This window comes from Nelumbo nucifera, chromosome 7, assembly GCF_055504915.1.
Source record: "Nelumbo nucifera cultivar China Antique chromosome 7, China Antique-T2T, whole genome shotgun sequence".
NCBI classification, from domain to species: Eukaryota; Viridiplantae; Streptophyta; class Magnoliopsida; order Proteales; family Nelumbonaceae; genus Nelumbo; species Nelumbo nucifera.
In genome coordinates this window covers 47,346,940-47,367,798 of record NC_142655.1, presented here as the reverse complement: position 1 = coordinate 47,367,798, position 20,859 = coordinate 47,346,940, and the positions used below count along the sequence as shown (strand labels likewise).

Here is a 20,859-nt window from a genome sequence, read left to right as displayed (position 1 = left end):
AATAGACCGAGCAGTTTCAAGGAGCTGACGGTTCTTTCGTTCAACCACCCCATTTTGTTGAGGAGTGGATGCACATGAGGTTTGATGAATAATGCCAAGCTGTTCTAAATACTGTTGAAATGAAGAAAGTATTCACGACCATTATCTGAACGAAGGACTTTGATTGGAACACCAAATTGTGTACGTATTTCAGCACGGAATTTTTGAAAAATGGAAAATAATTCACTTCTTTCTTTCATTAAGTAAATCCATGTCATCCTTGAACAATCATCAATAAAAGAGACAAAATACTTGTACCCATTATAAGACTCTATTTTGATCGGGCCCCAAACATCTGAATGAACCAAAGAAAAATGACTCAACATACGACTTTCAACTCTAGTACTGAAGGAAACATGACGATGTTTCCCAAACTTACATGACTCACACTGTAAAACTGACAAATGACTCAAAGACAGAACTAATATCTTGAGTGCCTTGAGAGAAGGATGTCCCAGTCGACATTGCCACTGTAGAGGAGTAAGTGAAGTCTGAAAAGCAATTGAGGATCCACCACCGTCAAGATAATACAATCCACCAGCTTCATGCCCCCCACCAATCTTCTTCCTCGTCTTGAGATCCTGAAAAACACACAAGAGGAAGGAAAGAAGGTAACAGAACAGTTAAGAGTCTTGGTTAATTTACTAACAGACATAAGATTGAAGGGAAACTTAGGTACATATAGAACAGATGATAAAGAAAGAGAAGCCATGTCAATATTACCAACACCACAGATGGGAGATGAAGAGCCATTGGCAAGTGTAACAGTTTGTGATGTGGAAATTTCAAAAAGAGAAGAGAACACACTTGGAGTCCTGGTCATATGATCAGAGGCTCCAGAGTCAATAATCCAGAGAGAGGTTTTAGATGACATGCAAGCAATACCTGAGTGGGCAAGAGTAGCAGTGGTATGCTGTGAATTGGTTTGAAGGAACCATTCATACTCATCACGCGGTACACTCACCATCTCCCTCCCAGAAGCAGATGTAGATGTGGAAGGAGTTAGGTCTGCCTGTTTATTGTCACTAATATCAACCTCACCAGCTACAACATGATTAGCCCATTTAGAGGGAGGGCCATGTAGATCATAACAGAAATTCACCGTATGTCCTTCCCTGCCACAATGAGTACACTTCCTTGCAGAGTTACTCTTTCCTTTGCCACGGCCTCACCCTGAGTCACGACCACCACCCCGGCCAAACATGGAACTGCCACGGCCTCCTCGGGAGGCATGTCCTCCCCCTCTTGTACCATGTCCACTTCCTCTAGCTGTCACAAGTGCTGATCTATCAGACTGTGTGGGATTCTCTGTCTGTCCCAAAGAATTCCTACGAAGCCGTGCAAATACTTCCTCAAGAGTAGGAAGGGTAGAGCTCCCTAATATTTGGGCTCTAACTGGTTCATACTCCGATTTCAGCCCCACTAAGAATCTTGTAACATCTAGTTATTCCCTCTGTTGTTACTGAACTTTAACATCTAGAGTAAGGGGATGATAGACATTGAGTTCATTCCTTATATTCTTCATGCAGGCATAGTACTCTTCTAGGGTTTTGTTTCCTTGTTGCAAATCAAAGTTTCCTAATAAAGTTGATATACCCTTGTAGTATTATCTTGTCCAAAATACAGCTTCTTAGCATGTTCCCATATATCCTTAGCCGTATCTAGGAACATGAGGTTGGCACTAATTTTGGGTTCCATACTATTCCATAGCCAGGTCATGATTTGAGCATCCTCTTGTTCCCAATCATCAAACCCTGGAGAGTCAGCCGGTGGTTTATCTTCTTTTACATGCTTCACTTTCCTCTTTGCCTTGAGGAAAACTTCCACCGATTTGGCCCATGGAACATAGTTCTCCCCATTCAGTTTAATTGAGGTCATCTGTACACCTAGGTAGTCAGAGGGAACCACCACACTAGGTTTCTGATCATTATACCCATCTCCCATTGCTGCCATGGTACTCTTTCACTGTTGCTTCTAACCTGAATTCTCAGCTACAAACTGAGTGTTGTTATTAGGAGTTTGATGTTACAGCACCTATAGCAGCCCCTAAACACAATAATAGGTACACAAGCCTTGTTCTTTTTCACACTACTACTGATTTCACAACACCACAAACCACATAAACATCAATTCAACACTTACTAATCACATGTAAGCCCTCTTACAACCACTCAATAAAAATTGTGCATCACAAGCACCACCACATAGTCATATCTGTTACACCCGGTACAGACCTGTTTAACACCTTTAAGAGGGCACCACACGACCACAAGGAACTCAGCTAGGTCACCACATTACACTTTACACCACTCGGCCACTTACAGCAGCCCTTACACCACTCGGCAACTTACAGCAGCCCCTACACCATTCGGCTACTGTACACACAGCCCGTTCTTGGGATTTTCTCCAAGAACTAGGGCAACAATAAACCTAGTTCTCTAGGTTCTGATCAGTACTAGCAGGTTCTTGAAGATTTTCTACCCAGAAATACCAGCAGCACAAGGAGAAGAAATAACCGACCTTCTTTTGAGAGTCTCAACCAACCATTCACTGCTGAGGTCGTTTTTCTTAATGAAGAAGGTTATGTGCAGCAGAGAGAGACGAGCTGAGATGTTTCAGACCTAGGACGAACCAGTTTTCTCCATTAACAGCCCAGAACGAAGAAGGAGAGGTCACGAACACTGCTGAGATGTTTCACAAACTGAAGTAGGTCAGGAACCTTGCTCTGATACCATGTTTTGACTACTGCTACAGTAACCCGAACCAGCAAGAGGAATAAGAAGAAGAAGGAAAAGAAGGGACTGTCGAATCTGATAGGTAAACCCTATCAGTCGACCCCTTAATAGTAATTAGTCTCTAATAATTTCTACAGAGACTAAACTGCCCTCACTTAAGTGTGGGGCAGAGTGTCTCTAATAAAACTGCCACATAAGCATACAACTTAACAAAGATAAGATGACTAAACTACCCTTATTCGGCTCACTTTAACAGAATCAATTTGTGATTGAAGGAGACTGTTATGTGGTAATTAAGTGGGTGTCTTCAAATGTGTGAGGTTCTTGGAGTCTCCAGTTTATTGTTAGAAAGTCTAGAGCATTAACTTCCAGCTTGAATAGCTCATTCAAGTGGATTCCCATATAGGAAATGCTCCGGTAGCCCTCTTAATGAAGGATGTCATCGGCAGGTTTAGTTATTATGGAGGGCATCTGTCCCAGGGGTTAACCAACATCTCTAATATGATGTAACTGCTGTTTTTTGTTGTCACTTTGTCAGCTCTATGCTGTTGTATATGGTTTTGCCCATCTCTGTATATTGCCACAGCATGGTTTATATTTCTAATAAAATCTGTTTGATCATGCTATTGATTGAAAAAAAAAAATGAGAGCTTATTAGTTTTAACACTAGAGAGGAATCTAGATATTTCTCCATTAATGATGTGGTTAGAGAGAGATTATGCTGTCAATGTTTTCTGTGTACTTTTTTGGCTAAAGTGTTAGCAAGCCCATTCACTATGTTTGCCTCCCTTGTGAAACACTTGATTTCCCTTAGAATCAGATTGTGCTGTCAATGTTCTTGTCCTTGTTCTCTAAGCCAGCTGACCGCAACTCTAGTGTATCCTTCCACTTGAATTTAAAGATTTTGCTGACCTTAAGTCTTGCAAAGCTGCAAATGGTTCAGTCCCAATTGAAGTGTCCAAGCCTAACGGCCCAGATTATATGGCTAGAATTATTTCTGACATGCACTTTTATTTCTGGCTCTTTCTCATTGTTTGGGGGTTACCTGTTTGTTGTTTTATCTGTACAAATTTATCCAAAAAACTTGGGACCAATGGTCTGTTTAGTGTGTACTTATTCTTTTCATTGGTGGTAAATGGAGGACTGAAGATTGAGTACTATCAGTTACATTGTTCACTTATATCCTTTTGAAGATTTTGATTTGGCAAAAAATAATTTGGTAATAGTAACAGCAGCAGAAACAGTAGTGTTATAATTACTTTTGCAATTTGTTTTCAATGAAGATTGTCCAGGTTTCTACTTTCTTTAATTACTTTTGACAGTGATCTATTAATTGGATTATGTCATAATTTGTATCTGAAGCCTGTGGAAGATTATGTGCTTAACCATTTGAAATGTCAGTCCTTGTCTAAGTTTGTATTGACATCTATGTTCCGTTTGCAGCAATTACAATTGTTCAAAGGTGGATTAAGGGGCCTGTGTGGTTACATTTTCTCGTTGGTAAGTGTTTTAATACATCTTGTTTGCTTTGGATCCTCAGGTTTCAAGAAATGGTTCTCTGATTTCATTTTGAAATTTTATAGACTTTCAATGCCTCTGATGGCTGGTACATTAAAACTTCGAATGCCATTTTTCCATAGAAATGAAGTATGTTGTTCTGGTGTTAAGGAATTGGCTTACAGATTAAGAAGGAGAAACTTTTGTATCTTTAGCATGTTCATATATTTTGAGTACTGAAATAATTTTAAGGGATATAGGAACTGAAAAATTAATGATGAGCTTCCATATGGTCTAAGAAGATGGAGATAATGTCCCTTCCTATAAGCAATTTAAAATACAGACATTATGTTTAAGTAGGATTTTTTTTTCTGTTTGGCAACTCGATGTATATTGATCACTTAAACAACTTTTAGGATATATATGAACTAGAAATTAATGATAGGCTTCTGTATGTTCTGGAAATATGGAGATATATCAAAGGTGGGGAGGGAGAAAAAGAAAGCTTGAGAAAGAAAATCCAGCAGAGGAGACAGCAAGCCTGGTGTAGGGTTGAGTTCAGACTTTTTAACCATTAGACAATACAAAGTCCCAATGCCTCTTTAATACCATAACACACATGAATGGGAGGTTTGAAGAGGGGCAGATATAAATTACAAATTTACAGATTTTCAGATTTATACATGGGATGGAGGATTGTCAGCAGTCGACATGGAATGTTAGGTCTGATACTTGCCTGCAATGGTACAAGTTAAAGGTTCCAATGGAGATGCACTTGCATCCTGTCAAGCTGATAATACCTATATAACTCAACATTTTCCAGTTAACCTGATGCATCATCAACACAGTGATATACATTTAATGTTGCAACTTGATAGAATTGCACAGAGTTCATCCCATCTGCTTTGGATATGATGTGTATGCCTAAAATCATATGTTAGCAACAAACTTCCATCCATTCTCCTTAAAGCAAACCTTTCCACCAACATGTAACAGCCAAACTTGTTCCACACATAGTCTCTTCTAAACTTTTCTACCTTCTCCACTCTTACATCTGTTTCCGCCCCATCAACCCATCCTACTGTTTGTTGCAGTCATCTCATTTTGCCAGCAATTGCAGAACTCAGCCCTACACTCAATCCTCTTTTGTTATGGTTAAGAAGTCTGAACCACATTTTATTTATAATTGTTATTGCAATTTAGTTTTTACCCCTTTTTATGTAGTGTAGGAGGAGATCAACATCTCAAATTTGATTTATAATTGTTTGAAGCCATAGTCATATTACTTATTATTTTGTATTATTTTCATTTATTTCTAGCACCTTTTCATCAGATGTCTCAGATGTGCTTGTATTTTTCTTTTTTCCTTGCCGTTTGTCATGTTCATTGGGTTTGGATCTTTTACGAAAATCATTAGTTAAAAGTTTACTTTATTACTTCAGTCTTGAGAATACATCTGTCAGCAACCTTGACCCAATATAGATTTCCATTTTTATAAGCATGACATTTTGTTTCATCTGCACTTGACTTAAGCAGAAATGGGCTTCAACTTGAACTTATAGCTGGCTGGTGGTGGCAGAAATGAATTTTCTCTCAGGTCACTGTGTGGTGGGGGTCACTGTCTCATCTGTTTAGCTGACTTAAGTCTCAGCATAGTTACATTTGACAGGATCTAACTAGCATTGGAAAAAGCCTTAGTTCCTCCACTTGATTACATTGTTGTTATTTCGACTTTATTTTTTATGGTTGTTAATGCTCATGTTGTTCAAATACCTGAGTCATTTGTTATTGTCAGTCAGCAGGAAGATAATTGTGATCTCTCTTCTGAAGAATCATCCACTGTGGCAGGTTTCACTTAATCCTTTTACCTGTGTTTTTTTTTTTTGAAGGGTGAATGGTTTGTATTGTAGGAAGGAGAGAATCCCTTGAATCTGGTTCTCAATCTTTTGATCCATCTTGCAGGGCATTAGATTCAGCATCTAACAGTTATGACAAGCTTGAGAGTTTTGCAGCAGCTTTGAACACTTGCAAAAGTACAAAGTTGTCTTATTGATGAGTTTTTTCTTAATAAGGAGAACTGGACTTGGATTGGACTCAATCCGGTCCATTTGCATTTTAATTGGAGTGGATTGGAATTGCAGCAGATGTTTTTGTATTTTTTTTAATATTTTCTGGGTTTATTTCATGTGATTTTGGTGCTTCATTCACTTTGGGTTGAATTGGACCCAATCTGGTCCATTTGCATTTTAATTGGATTGGACTGAAATTGCAGCAGATGTTTTTGCATTTTTAATATTTTCTGGGTTTTTTCATATAATTTTGGTGTTTCATTCACTTTGCATTGGATTGGACCCAATCCGGTCCATTTACATTTTAATTTGACTGGATTGGATTGTCACAGGTGTTGTAGTTTTTTTTTTTATATATTTTCTGGATTTCTCATGTTATTTTGGTGTCTGATTCACTTTGGATTGGATTGGACCCAATTCGGTCCATTTGCATTTTAATTGGACTCGATTGGACTTGATTTGTATGGGTTTGGACTGGATTGGGTCTAATCCATTTGTAAATGGACCAATATCGGATTGGATTGGATTGGATCAAATCCAGTCCAATTGACAGTCCTAAATCCCTACCCTCTCTGGTTTTAACATTTATCCACCTTAGTACCCTCAGCTCAGCTATAGGTTTCATATAGTTTGTATTGAGGCGGAGTTGAGTTGAGAATTATATCAAGATTATAACTTCAAATACAAAATAAAATAACTTCCAAATGAGGTTGATAAAAATATGGGTCATAAATTAGGAAAACACCATGTAGGTGTCAATTCAGTTCAAATCAGAGAAGAAAAACTAGGAAATGAAAGGGTGTGTTCTCTTGAGTCACACGCCTAGAAATTATTATCTTATATATGTAAGTGTATAAGGTTATGGAAAGGACAGTTTTGTCCTCTTACAAGAAAGAATAAAACAAAAGAATAGTATACATAAGTTATAACATAAAAGAGTGGTCCCAAGAGCCAAAAAAGGAAAGAAGATGTAAGAGACATAAATTAGTCTCTACACCCCCTCAAAATGATGCCAAGGTACGAGCATCAGTTTGTCAACTAGAAATTGGTGGCGAGCATGGGTCATAGCCTTTATGAATAGGTCAACAAGTTGGGGCAAAAGATACGTGCGACAAAGATATGTGTCCAGTATCTGGGCATCCTTCCCAATCAGCATCTGCATAGGCGGATAAGCCAAGAGAAGGAGATGCGGGAAAGAAAATGCCATGTGAAAGGGTTCCACGAATGTATCTGATAATACAAAGGACTACAGTCATGTGCAGTTGTCGAGGAGAAGAGACGAACTGGCTAACCACTTGGACAACATAAGAGATATCTGGATGTGCCATGGTGAGGTAGACCAGACTACCAACAAGCTGTCGATAAAGAGTAGCGTCTGCTAGGGGGTCCCCATCATCCTTCGAAGGTTTTAGATGTTAGACAGTGTATGCCCTTAGCTCCAATCAGATTGATGTACTCTTGACATTTATTGTAAATGAATAATAGTACATAATTGATTCATATTATATATGGTGTGTTTTTGTGTAATACCCTTAATCTGGACACTTATGAAACTCGTGTTAGTTTAGAATCTTTACAGCCGTTGGATAGACCTGAGGAGGTTTATCCTACCAAGGCTAACACTAATGTGTTGCCAAGTCAGTTGGGGTGGCTTGTCTCAGCTGCCAGGGTCAGACCCGAAGCACATGTAGTGTGGGTTTGTTTGAAAATCTAAACCAGACCATTTTCTAGTTATGCCCTGGACCTTGGAAACAGATGGGCTAAACTGAAAAGTTACACCTAACGCCTAGACTCGATTATGGTGCTGCACTAGGTGTTGGATTGGGCTATCTTTGATATGCCAATCAGTGAGATCCTTAGCGGGGGTCAAAACCTGGGTATGTTGGGGTAGTTTGAGAATTCACCTGAGTGGGTGATCATAGTGATAGAATCAACCCCTTTGTCGGACAAAGTGAATAATCAGGGACAACACTCTCTCTGATGGAAACTTAAACTGTTGGTAGTGGATTTCAAATGTGTTTGAAATTTGTTTTGCAAAATATATTTATATAAATTCACAGGATCCATTCTGAGTAGAGAGTGTGACACTGTACCTTGAAACCGAGGGAGAGGTCATTTCTTGTCAGGCAGTGTTTGATCATTATGGGCTGAGAGATTAAGTGTAAGACCATTTAGGATTTTACCTGATGGGCTAATCTCACTTAAGTCCAAAGTCCTTGGGACTTCATAAGGTGGCTGGACCCAATGACCATTTAGTGTAAATGTTGGGCCTGCTAAGAGCCCATACTGATGGGCTAAGGGGTTCACTGTCTTCAGTAGTGAATTCGGCTATGCCTTGTAACAAAGGCTAGGCTGAACCCATATGGCTTTTGTGGAGATCAATGTTAGGGTCCCACACCATACAAAGAGAGACAAGCTAGCCAACAAATTAAAAGGGAAGTGAGCTTGATAACTTAATGGGCCTAAAGCCCATTTCGAACTGGATTAATTTGATTAATTAAATAAGGGAGAATTTGGGCTTAGATCTGGATATGTATCAACAAGAGGATAAGATAAGTCTTATCCACTTAAGAGTTCAGATCCAAATAAAGACTTTGATCAAAGAACCCTTTCCTAATAGGATTAGGAAGCTGATCCAGAGAGGTTATAAATAGAGGGCAAAATCCTTCTATTAAACACTTTTGCTGAATCCAGTTCTTTCCTCTGTTCTTGCTACCCTACCCAGTTTGATCTCCATAGTCTTGGACTGATCGAGAATTGTTCTTGATTCTGATTTTTACTAGAAAAATCAGATATGAAGTTGTGCTCACATCCCCTGCGTGATCCTTGTTGAAGGATTGCAGTTCTTATTGAATAACTGCTTTGTTGATCCTGCCTCATCTTAAGCTGTGTCATCTTCAATGGAGGTGGGATTTGGTGACATCTTTAGGCGTGAACACCTACGTTGGGAGCTACGTTTGTGGATTCCGTATCAGGTATATCCCTTCCTCATTTTGGTTACAAATTTGGTTCGGTTTGTTTCAAGAATGAACCTTGAAAAATGCAGTTTTTCTAAATCAGGGAATACTATTCCCGGAAGGGAGAAAGAAATTTTTTGAAATTTCGCTCAACCACCCTACATGGTTCGGCCATCCATATGATGGATCTCCCTTCCCTTCATCAGATTCATCTCAAGAGGTGTGTTAACCTATTTGTCATCACTCAGGTTTGCAAATTGCATAGCTGTGTTGATTAACAAAATACCGACGGGAAGAGTCAGTAACTTCTAACCCCAAGAAATAAGTGAGATGACCAAGGTCCTTCATCTTGAAGGACTGACTGAGAAGCTGTTTCAGAGAGGAAATACCCTGACTGTCATCACCGGTAATAAGAATGTCATCCACGTACAGAAGTAATAGTGTAATTCCTTGGGGACGTCTCGATATGAATAATGAATAATTTGAAGAGCTCTGGGTGAATCCTACATATGTGATCACTGAACAAAATTTCTGAAACCATGCCCTGGGGGCTTGTTTAAGACCATACAAGGACTTTTTAAGTCAACAACCAAGGGAGAACCATCATAGTATCCCGGTAGAGGCTTCATATAAATAGTTTCCTTGAGGTCCCCATGTAAGAAAGCATTTTTGACATCCAACTAATGAATCTCCCAGTGTTTAATTGCAGAACATAGCCAACAGTAGACGAACAGTGGTCATCTTAGCTACGGGGGCAAGTGTCTCATCATAATCTATCCCATACTCCTGCTTATACCCTTATGCCACCAAACGTACCTTATATCTATCAAGGCTCCTATCAGGATTAAGTTTCACTAAATATAATCACTTGCTTCCAATTAGAGGCATCTGGAGGGGCAGGAACCATGTCCCAAGTATCATTTTAAATAAGAGCTTGGAGCTCAATATCCATGGCTTCTTTCCAATGTGGGACAGTCATAGTCTTCTGGTGTGATGTGGGAATATCTGTGACAGACAAAACAGCAGAGAAGGAGCTATGTTTGATGGAAAACCATAGCAGTCAAGAGGGCGAGAAACTCGAGATGAATGACGTAAAGGAGGATCGAAGGATGGTTGGGGATCATGGATAGGTGCAGGTGTACTTACAGGATCAAGAAAAGAAGAGGAACTCATGGCTAGAGATGATGGATCAGCTTCTGGTGATGAAGGGGGCAGAGTGATAGGAGACGAAGCAGCTAGCCTCTTCTTGGAATAGACATGGAGCAATTCTGGAATAGGAGGTGAATTAGAAGAATCTACAAAGTCAAAAGAATACAACATCAAAATGGAAGTAGTAGGCAACTTAACAATGTGGGCAAAAAAGGAAATGTTTTCAAGAAAGATAACATTGCGGGATACACAAACTCAACGAGACTGAGGATCATAGCAAAGAAAGCCCTTATGATCAGGGCTATACCCCACAAAAACACATATTGCTGATTGGGGAGTAAGCTTTGTGCGCTCATGTAGTGGAACATGAACAGAACACACACAACCAAAGACATGAAGTATAGAAAAATCAGGTGGATGGTGAAACAAGCTTTGAAAAGGAGAGGTATTATGTAAGACAAATGAAGGAAGAATGTTAATAAGATACACAACAGTGCTGGCCACCTTCACCCAAAATGGAGTAAGAGCATGGGAATCATGAAGAAGGGTCCAAACTATGCTCAAGATGTGGAGTGCTAGGAGAAGATCTCTGGAATTGAATTCCACTGTCTCTCAAAAAGTTTTGAAAGTCTCCATCAAGGTATTCACCCCCCGAGTCTGAATGGAGAACCCCAATGTTTGCTAAGAAAGATCTAAAGATAGAAAAAACTTTAGATTTGTTTCTCAAAAAATATATCCAGGTAAAGCGAGTACATTCATCGATAAATGTAACAAAATATTTATATCCCAACCTGGAAATAACTGGAGACGACCAAATATCACTATGTACTAGATTAAAGAGAACAAAAGCATGTTCAACAACATTAGGAAAAAGGTAAAACATGACTTTTACTCATGCAATAAGAAATGCAAGCTTTATCAACATTATTAAAAGAAGCAAAAGTGGAACTTACAATCTCGGATGCATTAGAAATGCATGATCTTCCTCCTATCAAAATGTTCTTTCAAATTTTTTATGCAGCAAGCAAAAGTGGTTTCACCCATGTGAACCAATTCATATTCTGTCCACAAATTCACAAAGCCAGCATAGTACTGTATTTTCTTCTCATCCTGACTGTAAGAGAAAAATTCTGTCTCAATTTAATACTAACGAGAGATGTTGGAAAGTTGGTACACTTCTTCCATGTAGGTGAGCATCTCACTAGCAGTCTGATAACTTCTCATTGGAATAGCAATCTTAGTTTCAATGGAGCCAAGAAAGACATAACTTTGGCATTGTCGATCTTCCACTGTTTCAACCCCTTGGAATTAGATTCATCGGGTTGTTTTGTGGAACCATCCACAAATCCCCATAGACCATTTCCCTCAACATAGAATTGGAAATGGAATTTCCAGAAGGCATAGTTTGTCCCATTGAACTTTACTGGTAGAATATCTCTTTTCTCCATGGCCATTTCAGCAACTAAGAAACAAAGAACTTAGGAAAGTAGGGCAGCCGAAGGTCCAAATGAAAACAAAACTTGATGGAAGATGTGTGTCCAATCACATGCCACAAGGAGGAAGCAAAACCCAATAAAAAAACAGCCACACAAAGTTTTAAAACTGATAACAGTCCAAAAAAGGCAAGTTTCCTGGACTGTTGAACAAGAAGGACAAAACACCCTTCAAATGTAATCTGAACCAGAACTAAGTTGTAGATCTATATAAATCTGACCTGAGCAACTTCAGATCTGGAGTTTCACAGCGATTGAAGTATCTGATTGAGAGAAAGAGAGGAAACCCTATTGCTGAAGGCGATCTTCCAGAGAAAGAACAACATAGTTGTGCTAATCAGTACAGCAACCTAAGAGATCCAAAGTTGAAGTAGATGGGTCGATCTCACAAGCCAAAACAGATTTCAATCAAGAACAGGTGAAAAAACCCGCTCTAATACCTTGTCAATTCAGTTCAAATCAAAGAAGAAGAACTAGGAAATGGAAGGGTGTGTTCTCTTGAGTCACACGCCCAGAAATGATCATCTTATATTTAAGTGTACAAGGCTATGGAAATGGCAGTTGTGTCCTTCTCTTACAAGAAAGAATAAAACAAAAGAATAGTATACATAAGTTACAACATAAAAGAGTGGTCCCAAGAGCCAAAAAAGGAAAGAAGATGTAAGAAACATAAATCAGTCTCTACAGTAGGGCTGCAAACGGATCATATCAAATTGGACATAAGGAGGATTCAAATTTGATTCATTTACAATCACATGCAAATCAAATTGAGATTGCAATCTGATATTTAATAACATTAATAAATTAAACTAAAAATGATCAAAATGTTATATATTATTAACAAAATGACTTTTTCCAAACCCTAAAATTTACTCCCAATGGAGGGGTGGCCACTGTAAATTTCATCTCATCGCTTTTCTATTAACAAATATTGTATATCGTGAACAAAATAGATTGGAAATAAATTTTATGAAACTTAAACCAATTACTCTTTAGTAAAAGCACAATGTTCAAACCAACTTTACTAACAGATGGAATATAAATTTTAAGTATACATAAGCTTATATATTAAGTTGGATCTAATTGGAATATCGAATCGGATAGGAGTGAATCCATATTTGATCCAATAATAAATGAATGAATTCAGATCACCCTCAACTGGATGAATTTGAATTCAGATTCAGATAAATGGATAACATTTGCAGCACTAATACGATGGAGTTCCAATGTTTCACCATAGATGAATATCCTTAGAGTGGCTAGTAGTGGCATCAACATCTACTTGGAGGCACAGAAGTATCATTACTTGGATACCCTGACCACAAAATATGATGAAAATGAATTCTGATATAGTATCGGAAACCCAAGTGAATCAAGCAGTAGTGATGTATCCAGAAACCATAGAGGTGGCATCTGAAATTTTCAGGCCCGATAAATGTGTAGAACTCAATAAGAGCAAAATTGCTAGCTGTTGCAAGGAATTAGGTTGGCATGGAAAAAGGCCTCAAAATCTGATCATAGAAGGAGATTCATGGGTAATCATTAACTAGCTGAAAGGAGAAATGGAATGGCCTTGGCACCTTGGATATCAAATCATGATAGCAAGAGCTGGATAGACCATAGAAGTAGAACTCCCTTGGATCCCCAGGTCTGCAAACTCCTTTGCAGAGCTCGAGAGCAAGTAAACAGGATACTGCACTGGAGCAGGTACACTCTAATGTAAAGGAAGTTTTTCTGGTGTCATATAGTTAGCTCAAACAGATGATAATGGAAAGAGCAGCAATGAACTGGCTCTAATGTAAAGAATGAGAGAGAAAGGCTATACACCATAATGTATATAACTGTATATCTCAGATAGTATCAATGAAATGTATACCGGCTATTAATAAAAAATAAAATAAAATAATTTATAACTATCTATACGAAAATCAGAAACAAAAGCTATATTGTAAAAGAAAAATGTACACAAATTATTTCATATCAGTCCAATGATATCTTTGAAGATGTCCTAAAAAATACAAGATATTTTAAAGGTTAGGCAACCACAACTGAGGACCATACAGGTATAATAGCATGTGGAACTCACAAACATGTTGATAAGTTTTCTAAATCTAAGAGTACAAGTATAATTTGAACGGTAAAAAGAGTGTAGTAATATGAAAAAGCATTCTACTCACAGAATGAGATTTGGTTGATATCAGTCCTTCATAAATCTTCACCTTGGGTAAAAGCAGTCTGCAGAAGGTCCCAGAATAATGTTTTAAAGTTGGTGGTTGGAGGATGATCTTATTTTATGGCAAACTTCATTGAATTATCCTCAATTGGATTGGACAGTGATTTTGGATCCCAATGCACCCCCATCAAAAAATGGCCATAACCCAATGTTGGTCCCAGCTATCTAGGGTCTTCGAAGGGGTGGACAGAATATGGACCTGACCTTTGGCTTTTTTTTGCACAAAGTGGCAGCTCTTAGACTTAAACCCCCATCAAAAGAAAATAAATAATTGATAAAGGGGCACTCCTAATAATAAGGCACAAACACCAATAACAAAGTTACCAGACAGAAAGAACATTAAGTAGATAGCTTAGGTCCATATGCTGGGGTAATCATGATCTTTTTCACTAGGCTGCACCCAAATTACCAAAACTAGTGGATGAACAAATTAAACAGAAACTTCACCTATTTTTTATATCTGCCTCCCTTTGACCAAGCCGTGGTCTGTCAGCTGTTAGAACAATAGCCTTGTACCCATTACTTTCAGCTCTCTGCACAAGATGAGCTGAAACGTCCCGTCTTTTTAATACCTATTCATTCAGGAAAACTGGATCACTCAAGTTCCTAGTAACTGTAACTCTAGCCTATCAGAAATTGACATTAGTAAGCCTACTACAATATTGTTGAGAAAATAGCCAAATTTCGTACAATAACAGAAACTTATTAAGGATAGCATACATATAATTGAAAGAACCGAACAGCATCACAGCTTGAAGCGACCTCCTCCAATGTGCAATTCGATGTGAAGGATAATACCTATAGCTCAAACAGCATGAACATTCACATATTTAAATAAGAAGTTGACTTCAACAATAGGATCATCTTATACCATAATAGTGTTACATGCTGCTGCAGCTCTTGCTGTTGCAACCTCTCCTGAGAAAAGAAAATTTGACAAAGTAGAACTTGGAATCAAGATTAACAATGGAGACTAATGGAAGAATCATCCCATGGGGATTCTAACCTTCAGGGTGAGCTATTTTATGCCTTGCCGTGGGAGCAAGCATGATTGGCACTGATATTTTATGACCGAGTATTGTAGTTGAGAGGTTTATTCTGCTCACATCAACAAGAACCCTTGGCCGAAATCTGAGAATTCATTAAGCTAATCGTAAAATAGTGAATTCCATTTGATTAAACAACAAAAAGGGAGTCTGACATATTACGTAATTCTACGAAATGCTTCAATGTTCTCCCGCAGTGTGTACTCGTCATCTGCTCCACCAGTAATGAAGTCATAGTACATCTTTGGAAGAATTTGCTTAGCCAATTTTTGAAACTCACTCACATTAACTGGTTCCTGCTCCATTTTCTCCTGAAAAAAAAAATGACCAGTAATTTGTTGGTACGCATATAACATACAGATTACAGAGCATATTTGCCATAAGTGAATAGGTACATCCAACTACTGTAATCAATCAGACACTCTAGCCAAGCTGGGCCTTCCTTTAGTAGATATTTAACAAAAGATCTACCATTTAAACAGTTGGAATCAAGAAAAGGAAACTGAATGTAGAAGGATAAATTTATAAAAGAGAAGCTTAAGGTTCAGCTACTTGATTCTTTTGTTCTTTCAACCAAGGAAGATATCTCTACTATGAAGAAAATCGAGTTACAGAGTGAAAAAAAAAAATCTGCCACCTAACAGAAATCATGTATTTCAAACAAATTTATGCCAAAATGGAGAATAACATTGAAAGAAAGAATAGTAACTTTAGGAGGAGAAATGAAATGACTGACTTTGCAAAAGATACACAGAGCACCCAACTAGTGGGAATCTGAAAGAGCAGAGCACTTAAAAGCGCATTTGAACTTTGAACCGCCTTTGCCGGCCTTACTGGAAATGCGGCCTTTAGACCTGTAAACTGCTTAGGCAGTGGTTAATTAAAGCTTCTCTTCTTCTGTACTCCCACGTTTTAAATGGTTGTCTTTGTTTTCTTTTTAATGTTTGTCGGTTTGGAATCATTGCAGACAATATTATAGCAGACGTCAAATGGTTGGTTGTCTGTGTCCACGGCATTATAGGTCGATACGGTACGGTCCATACGGAGACAACGAATATACTATCAGGTGAGGCAGTGGAAGAATGGATATTTCTCGTGACCTCCTCCTATAAAAAAAAGACATTCTTTGGAAAATTTGTTTGTTGCATGTAGGTGAAAACTTAAATAAAGTTTCATAAATTGAAAATTTGTATGTGCACGAAGGGTAAAACTTACCCTGTGATGAGTTTTATTGATGGGCTTCTTAGATATACCTATCCACTTAGACTTCCAATGAATCTAATCGTAATAAATGCGGTGCAAGTCGGACGCGTTAACACAACTTATTCAGAATGGAGGTTATTGCAAGATGCAATTAAGTGATCGGTGAGGTCTTGCGGGTAGTAGTAGAGACTTGGGATCCAATCTGTCCCCACCTAACTTGGAGGGATTATGGGTTGGAGTTCCGATAGTCTGTCCCTCCTCTAGGGACAGAATGGACATCAGCTTAAAACTAATGAAATTTTCTGTTCCGATAGTCATATTCTCTCACTCATTGTGAAACTAACGGAATTAGGATGGATGTCAGTTTTTATCAATTTGTTTAATCTCTCATTTTCATTCCTTCGTTCCCACCCATGCAACCCTAACCACCATGATAGGTCATTGCAGAGAGTTTGCTTAAATACTAAACCTCTTTTTTTGTTTTTTCTATCTGTGACCTCATGGGTATCCTCTTGGGAAAACTATTAAACGTACGGTTAGGGGACCCGGATTCCAGACCCCCCCCCCCTCCCCCTTGGTATGTCTTGTAGTGCTGAACTAGATACATGGGCTAGTAGGGATTGGGCCGGTTTTGACTTGGTTTTGGTGGGTAGAGTCAAGATCAACCCGAACCCAATGCAAAGGATATGCATGAAAGGTGTTCGGGTCATGGTTGAGCTGGCCTTAAGAGATACGTGGCCGTCCAGTCATCACCCGACCATGTCAGTACGGCCCGGCCAACTCCGCAGCATACACCGGCTCCGCAGCCCCAGCCGTACTACGCTATTACTGTAGCTCCCCATCTTATCCTCTCAGCCACATCGGTACAACCACGGATAGGAGGAGAGAGGAGGACAACTCCGCTAGGGAATAGGACTCTATCCCAAGGACCTCAATGGCTAACCTCATCCCAGCAACCCCGGAATCCCAATCCGACCAGGACACGGACCTTTGGCTATAAAGAGGTATTCTCTGCTCAAGGTAAGGGATTCCAATTTCTAGCACCCAGACTGTTACTCTGCTCAGATCAACACCCTTGTTGCTCGGTCTGACCATCCACTACCTTCTACTGACTTGAGCATCAGAGTGCCTACCCAGGGATAACTCCTTAGGCCTTTGACTTCCCTTTCTTGATCACAAGTCTTGAAACACGGCCTCGTCCTTCCACCTCGGCATCGCTCGGTTGGCAAAAACTATTTGGTTGCTCTCCTCAATTCGTGCACCACCTCGGATTGAGCGGCATTAGATTGGCGCCGTCTGTGGTAAACGCACAAAAAGCCTTTCCTGAATTCTTTTCTCCCCTGTCGTGCAATCAAGAAAGCGATCAAGATGCCCAAGAACCAATCCGAATGATCAACATGTTGATCCCCATCTCTGGAGTTTCGGCATCGCAACCCTCTACACCAAGAAATCCTGCAGCCTTTAGCCGTAGTTGATCCCACACAATTCCGGGCAATGCAAGAGAAGGTCGATAAGATCTTTGAGATAATGCAGACGCTAGGATCCGTGGCACCGCCCTCCAGGCCGTCCCCCCTCATGCCCCGATGCATACAAAGGACGATCCTCACCTCAAGGACCCCAAAATCTGTCGGCCAGACAAGAGGGGAGCATGGTCTGACCATGAGAAGCAAGACATGGCAAGGAAGTCTACCTCCACAGCTCACTCTTGCAAGCCCAACACCATAGTAAGATGCATCAAACTATGCGGATCCCCGCTAAAGAGAGGCTCGACAAGCGGATGCCACCTCATGTGGTTTCCGTTGTTAAGTCCAGCTCGATGAAATACCACTCCGCACGGCCCAAGAAGGAAAGAGCCACGTGTACCGCGGTCCCGGACAATAGGGACGCCAAGATCCGAGAGCTCTGACAACGCTTAGAGGAGTTGGAGTGCAGCCAAGTTCAGAGGAGCATGGCACCGCCTGTAAATCAGCCCGTGCAGCCAACTGCACCAACCGCCAAGGAACCACCATTCGCCTAAGAGATCGTGGACGAGGTGCCGCCCACAAGGTGGCGGGCACCTCAGCTCGATAAGTACGATGGGAATACCGACCCCGCCAACCACATTGAAGCACTGAAGGCTCAATTAGTGTTGCATGTATCTTCCGAGGGCCTGATATGCAAAGCCCTAGTGGCCACCCTCACGGGTCCAGCCCTAACTTGGTATTCCTTTCTACCTTCACATTCCATAGCGTCATAGGAAAAATTGGAGACCTAGTTCCGCGCATAGTTCACAGCAAGCTCGAAGCACTGGAAGACTTCAGCCAACCTTCTGCAAGTGCGGCAGAGGAAGACAGAATCTCTCAGAGACTACCTAGTGAGATTCAACAAAGAAGCACTATAGATCAGGAACCTAAACCAGTTCGTGGCTGTCACCGCTATTCAGAACGGGCTCCGCCCCTCACCTTTCAACTTCTCCATCTCCAAGAACCCTCCGCAGACACTAGCTGCACTAATGAGCCATGCCCAAAAATACATCAATGCAAAAGAAGCACAGGCGCAACTACAGGATGAGGAAAAAGGTCCGACAAGAAGAGGAGAGACACAGAGGAGCAAAAGTCAGAGAAATTAGATCGGGACCATAAGAGGCAGGAACGCCGGCCTGACCGTAGACCGTGGACACCGCCGCCGACCTATTGGAACTTCACAGCATTGAATACACCGCAGTATGAAGTTTTGATGCAAATCCGTGACCGCAGTTACGTCTGGTGGCCCAAAAAGATGAAAACACAAGGCAACAAGAGGAACCACGACAAGTATTGTGAATTCCACAGGGACCACGGCCACAACACGAACAACTATTTCGACCTCTGGAACCACATTGAGGACCTGATCAGGCACAGGTACCTCAACGGATTCGTCGACATGAACGAGAAGTCAACACAAGAAGAACCGTGCATAGAGAATGTTCGGTTTCCACCCGAGTTTCTCCTGCCAGCGTGATCCATGTGATATCAGGAGGGATCACCGCGGGAGGAGAGAGCAGCTTAGGGTGCAAAAAATATGCGCGACTGTGCGAAGTTGATAACCGAGGACAAAAGAAGAGGCGAGAAGATCCAATCAACTTCACTAAGGATGACCTCCGGGGGGTGCAGACTCCATAAGATGATGCCCTAGTGATCATAGCCGAAGTGGCCAACTTTGAGGTGCGGCACATCTTGGTTAATACAGGCAGCTCAGCAAATGTCCTCTTCGAAGAAGAATTCAACAAACTCGGCATCGACAAGAGTCATCTCGCACCGGCCAACACTTCCATGATGGGTTTCTCCGGGGAGTCCCTCATGCCAATCGGGAGCAAAACCCTTCCCCTTCTAATTGGGGATGAATGAAGGAATGAGAGATGTTGGACAGTTTTGTATGCCCTTAACTTCAATCAAAATGATGTACATTATGAGTTTATTGTAAATGAATAAAAGTACATATTTGATTCATGTTCCCTTGGTATGTTTCTGTGAAATACCCTTAAATTGGACACCTAATGAGACTCGTGTTAGTTTAGAATGTTCATAGCCAGGGGGTCGGTCTAGGGAGTCCTATCCTGATAAGGCTGACACTGTTGTGCCACCAAGTCGGTTGGGGAGGCCTATCTCAGCTACCAGGGTGAGACCCTAGGCACATACAGTGTAGGATTAATTGAATTTTTGAACTGGACCAGATTTCCAGTATTGCCCCGGAACTTGGAGATTAATGGGCAAAACTGGAAAGTTACACCCAACCCCTAGACTCGATTATGATACTGCACTATGTGTCGGATTGGGCTGTCTTTGATGTACCAATCAGTGAGATCCTTGGTGGGGGTTAAAACCTAGGTATGTTGGGACAGTCTGAGAATTCATCTGAGTGGGCGATCATAGTGACAGGATCAACCCCTTTGTTGGACAAAGGTAATGATCGGGGAGGCACTCTCACTGATGGAAACCAAGACTGTTGGCAGCCGATTTCAATCATTGAAATTTGTTTTGCAAAATATATTTTATATGAGATACAAAAGTATATATATATATATATATTATGGTTTCTAAAACGTTTGCAAAAGGTTTCAATTCCCGGGATCCATATAAGTAGATAGTGCAACACTGTTCCTTGCAGCCGAGGGAGAGGTCCTCTCTTGTCGAGCAGTGTTTGATCATTATGGGCTGAGAGGTTAAGTGTAAGACCATTGAGGGTAATACCTGATGAGCTAATCTTGCATCTGCCCACAGTCCCTGGGTGTTACAAGGTGGCTTGGCCCAATGACCACTTAGGGTAAGTGTTGGGCCCATAGAGCCCATTTGATGGGTTTCAAGGGGTGCACTGTCCTTAGCGGTGTATTCGGCCAGGCCTTGTAACAAAGGTTGGGCCGAACCCATGTGGCTGACGTGTGGATCAATGTTTGGGTCCCACGCCATACAAGGAAGCCCAA

General features: G+C 40.5%; 1 protein-coding gene across 4 annotated transcripts in view; it reads right to left on the bottom strand.

The window, feature by feature from the left end:
* LOC104609499 (peroxisomal (S)-2-hydroxyacid oxidase GLO4-like) overlaps positions 1-16,302 on the bottom strand; it is a 146,430-nt gene extending 130,128 nt beyond the window's left edge. Inside the window, exons 1-8 of one of the 4 annotated variants that reach the window (XM_088891205.1) lie at positions 15,955-16,302; positions 15,381-15,529; positions 15,179-15,303; positions 15,044-15,090; positions 14,893-14,970; positions 14,620-14,744; positions 14,117-14,174; positions 90-620 (exon numbers count right to left, since the gene is read on the bottom strand). In XM_088891205.1, coding sequence (XP_088747331.1) covers positions 105-620; positions 14,117-14,174; positions 14,620-14,744; positions 14,893-14,970; positions 15,044-15,090; positions 15,179-15,303; positions 15,381-15,523 — 1,092 coding nt within the window. In that variant the 5' untranslated portion in view covers positions 15,524-15,529; positions 15,955-16,302 and the 3' untranslated portion in view covers positions 90-104. Of the gene's footprint in view, positions 1-89; positions 621-14,116; positions 14,175-14,619; positions 14,745-14,892; positions 14,971-15,043; positions 15,091-15,178; positions 15,304-15,380; positions 15,530-15,770; positions 15,890-15,927 lie in introns of those variants that run through there. The other 3 variants (XM_088891203.1, XM_088891202.1, XM_088891204.1) reach the window with 3 other exon arrangements.
* Between the last annotated feature and the right edge of the window lie 4,557 nt (positions 16,303-20,859).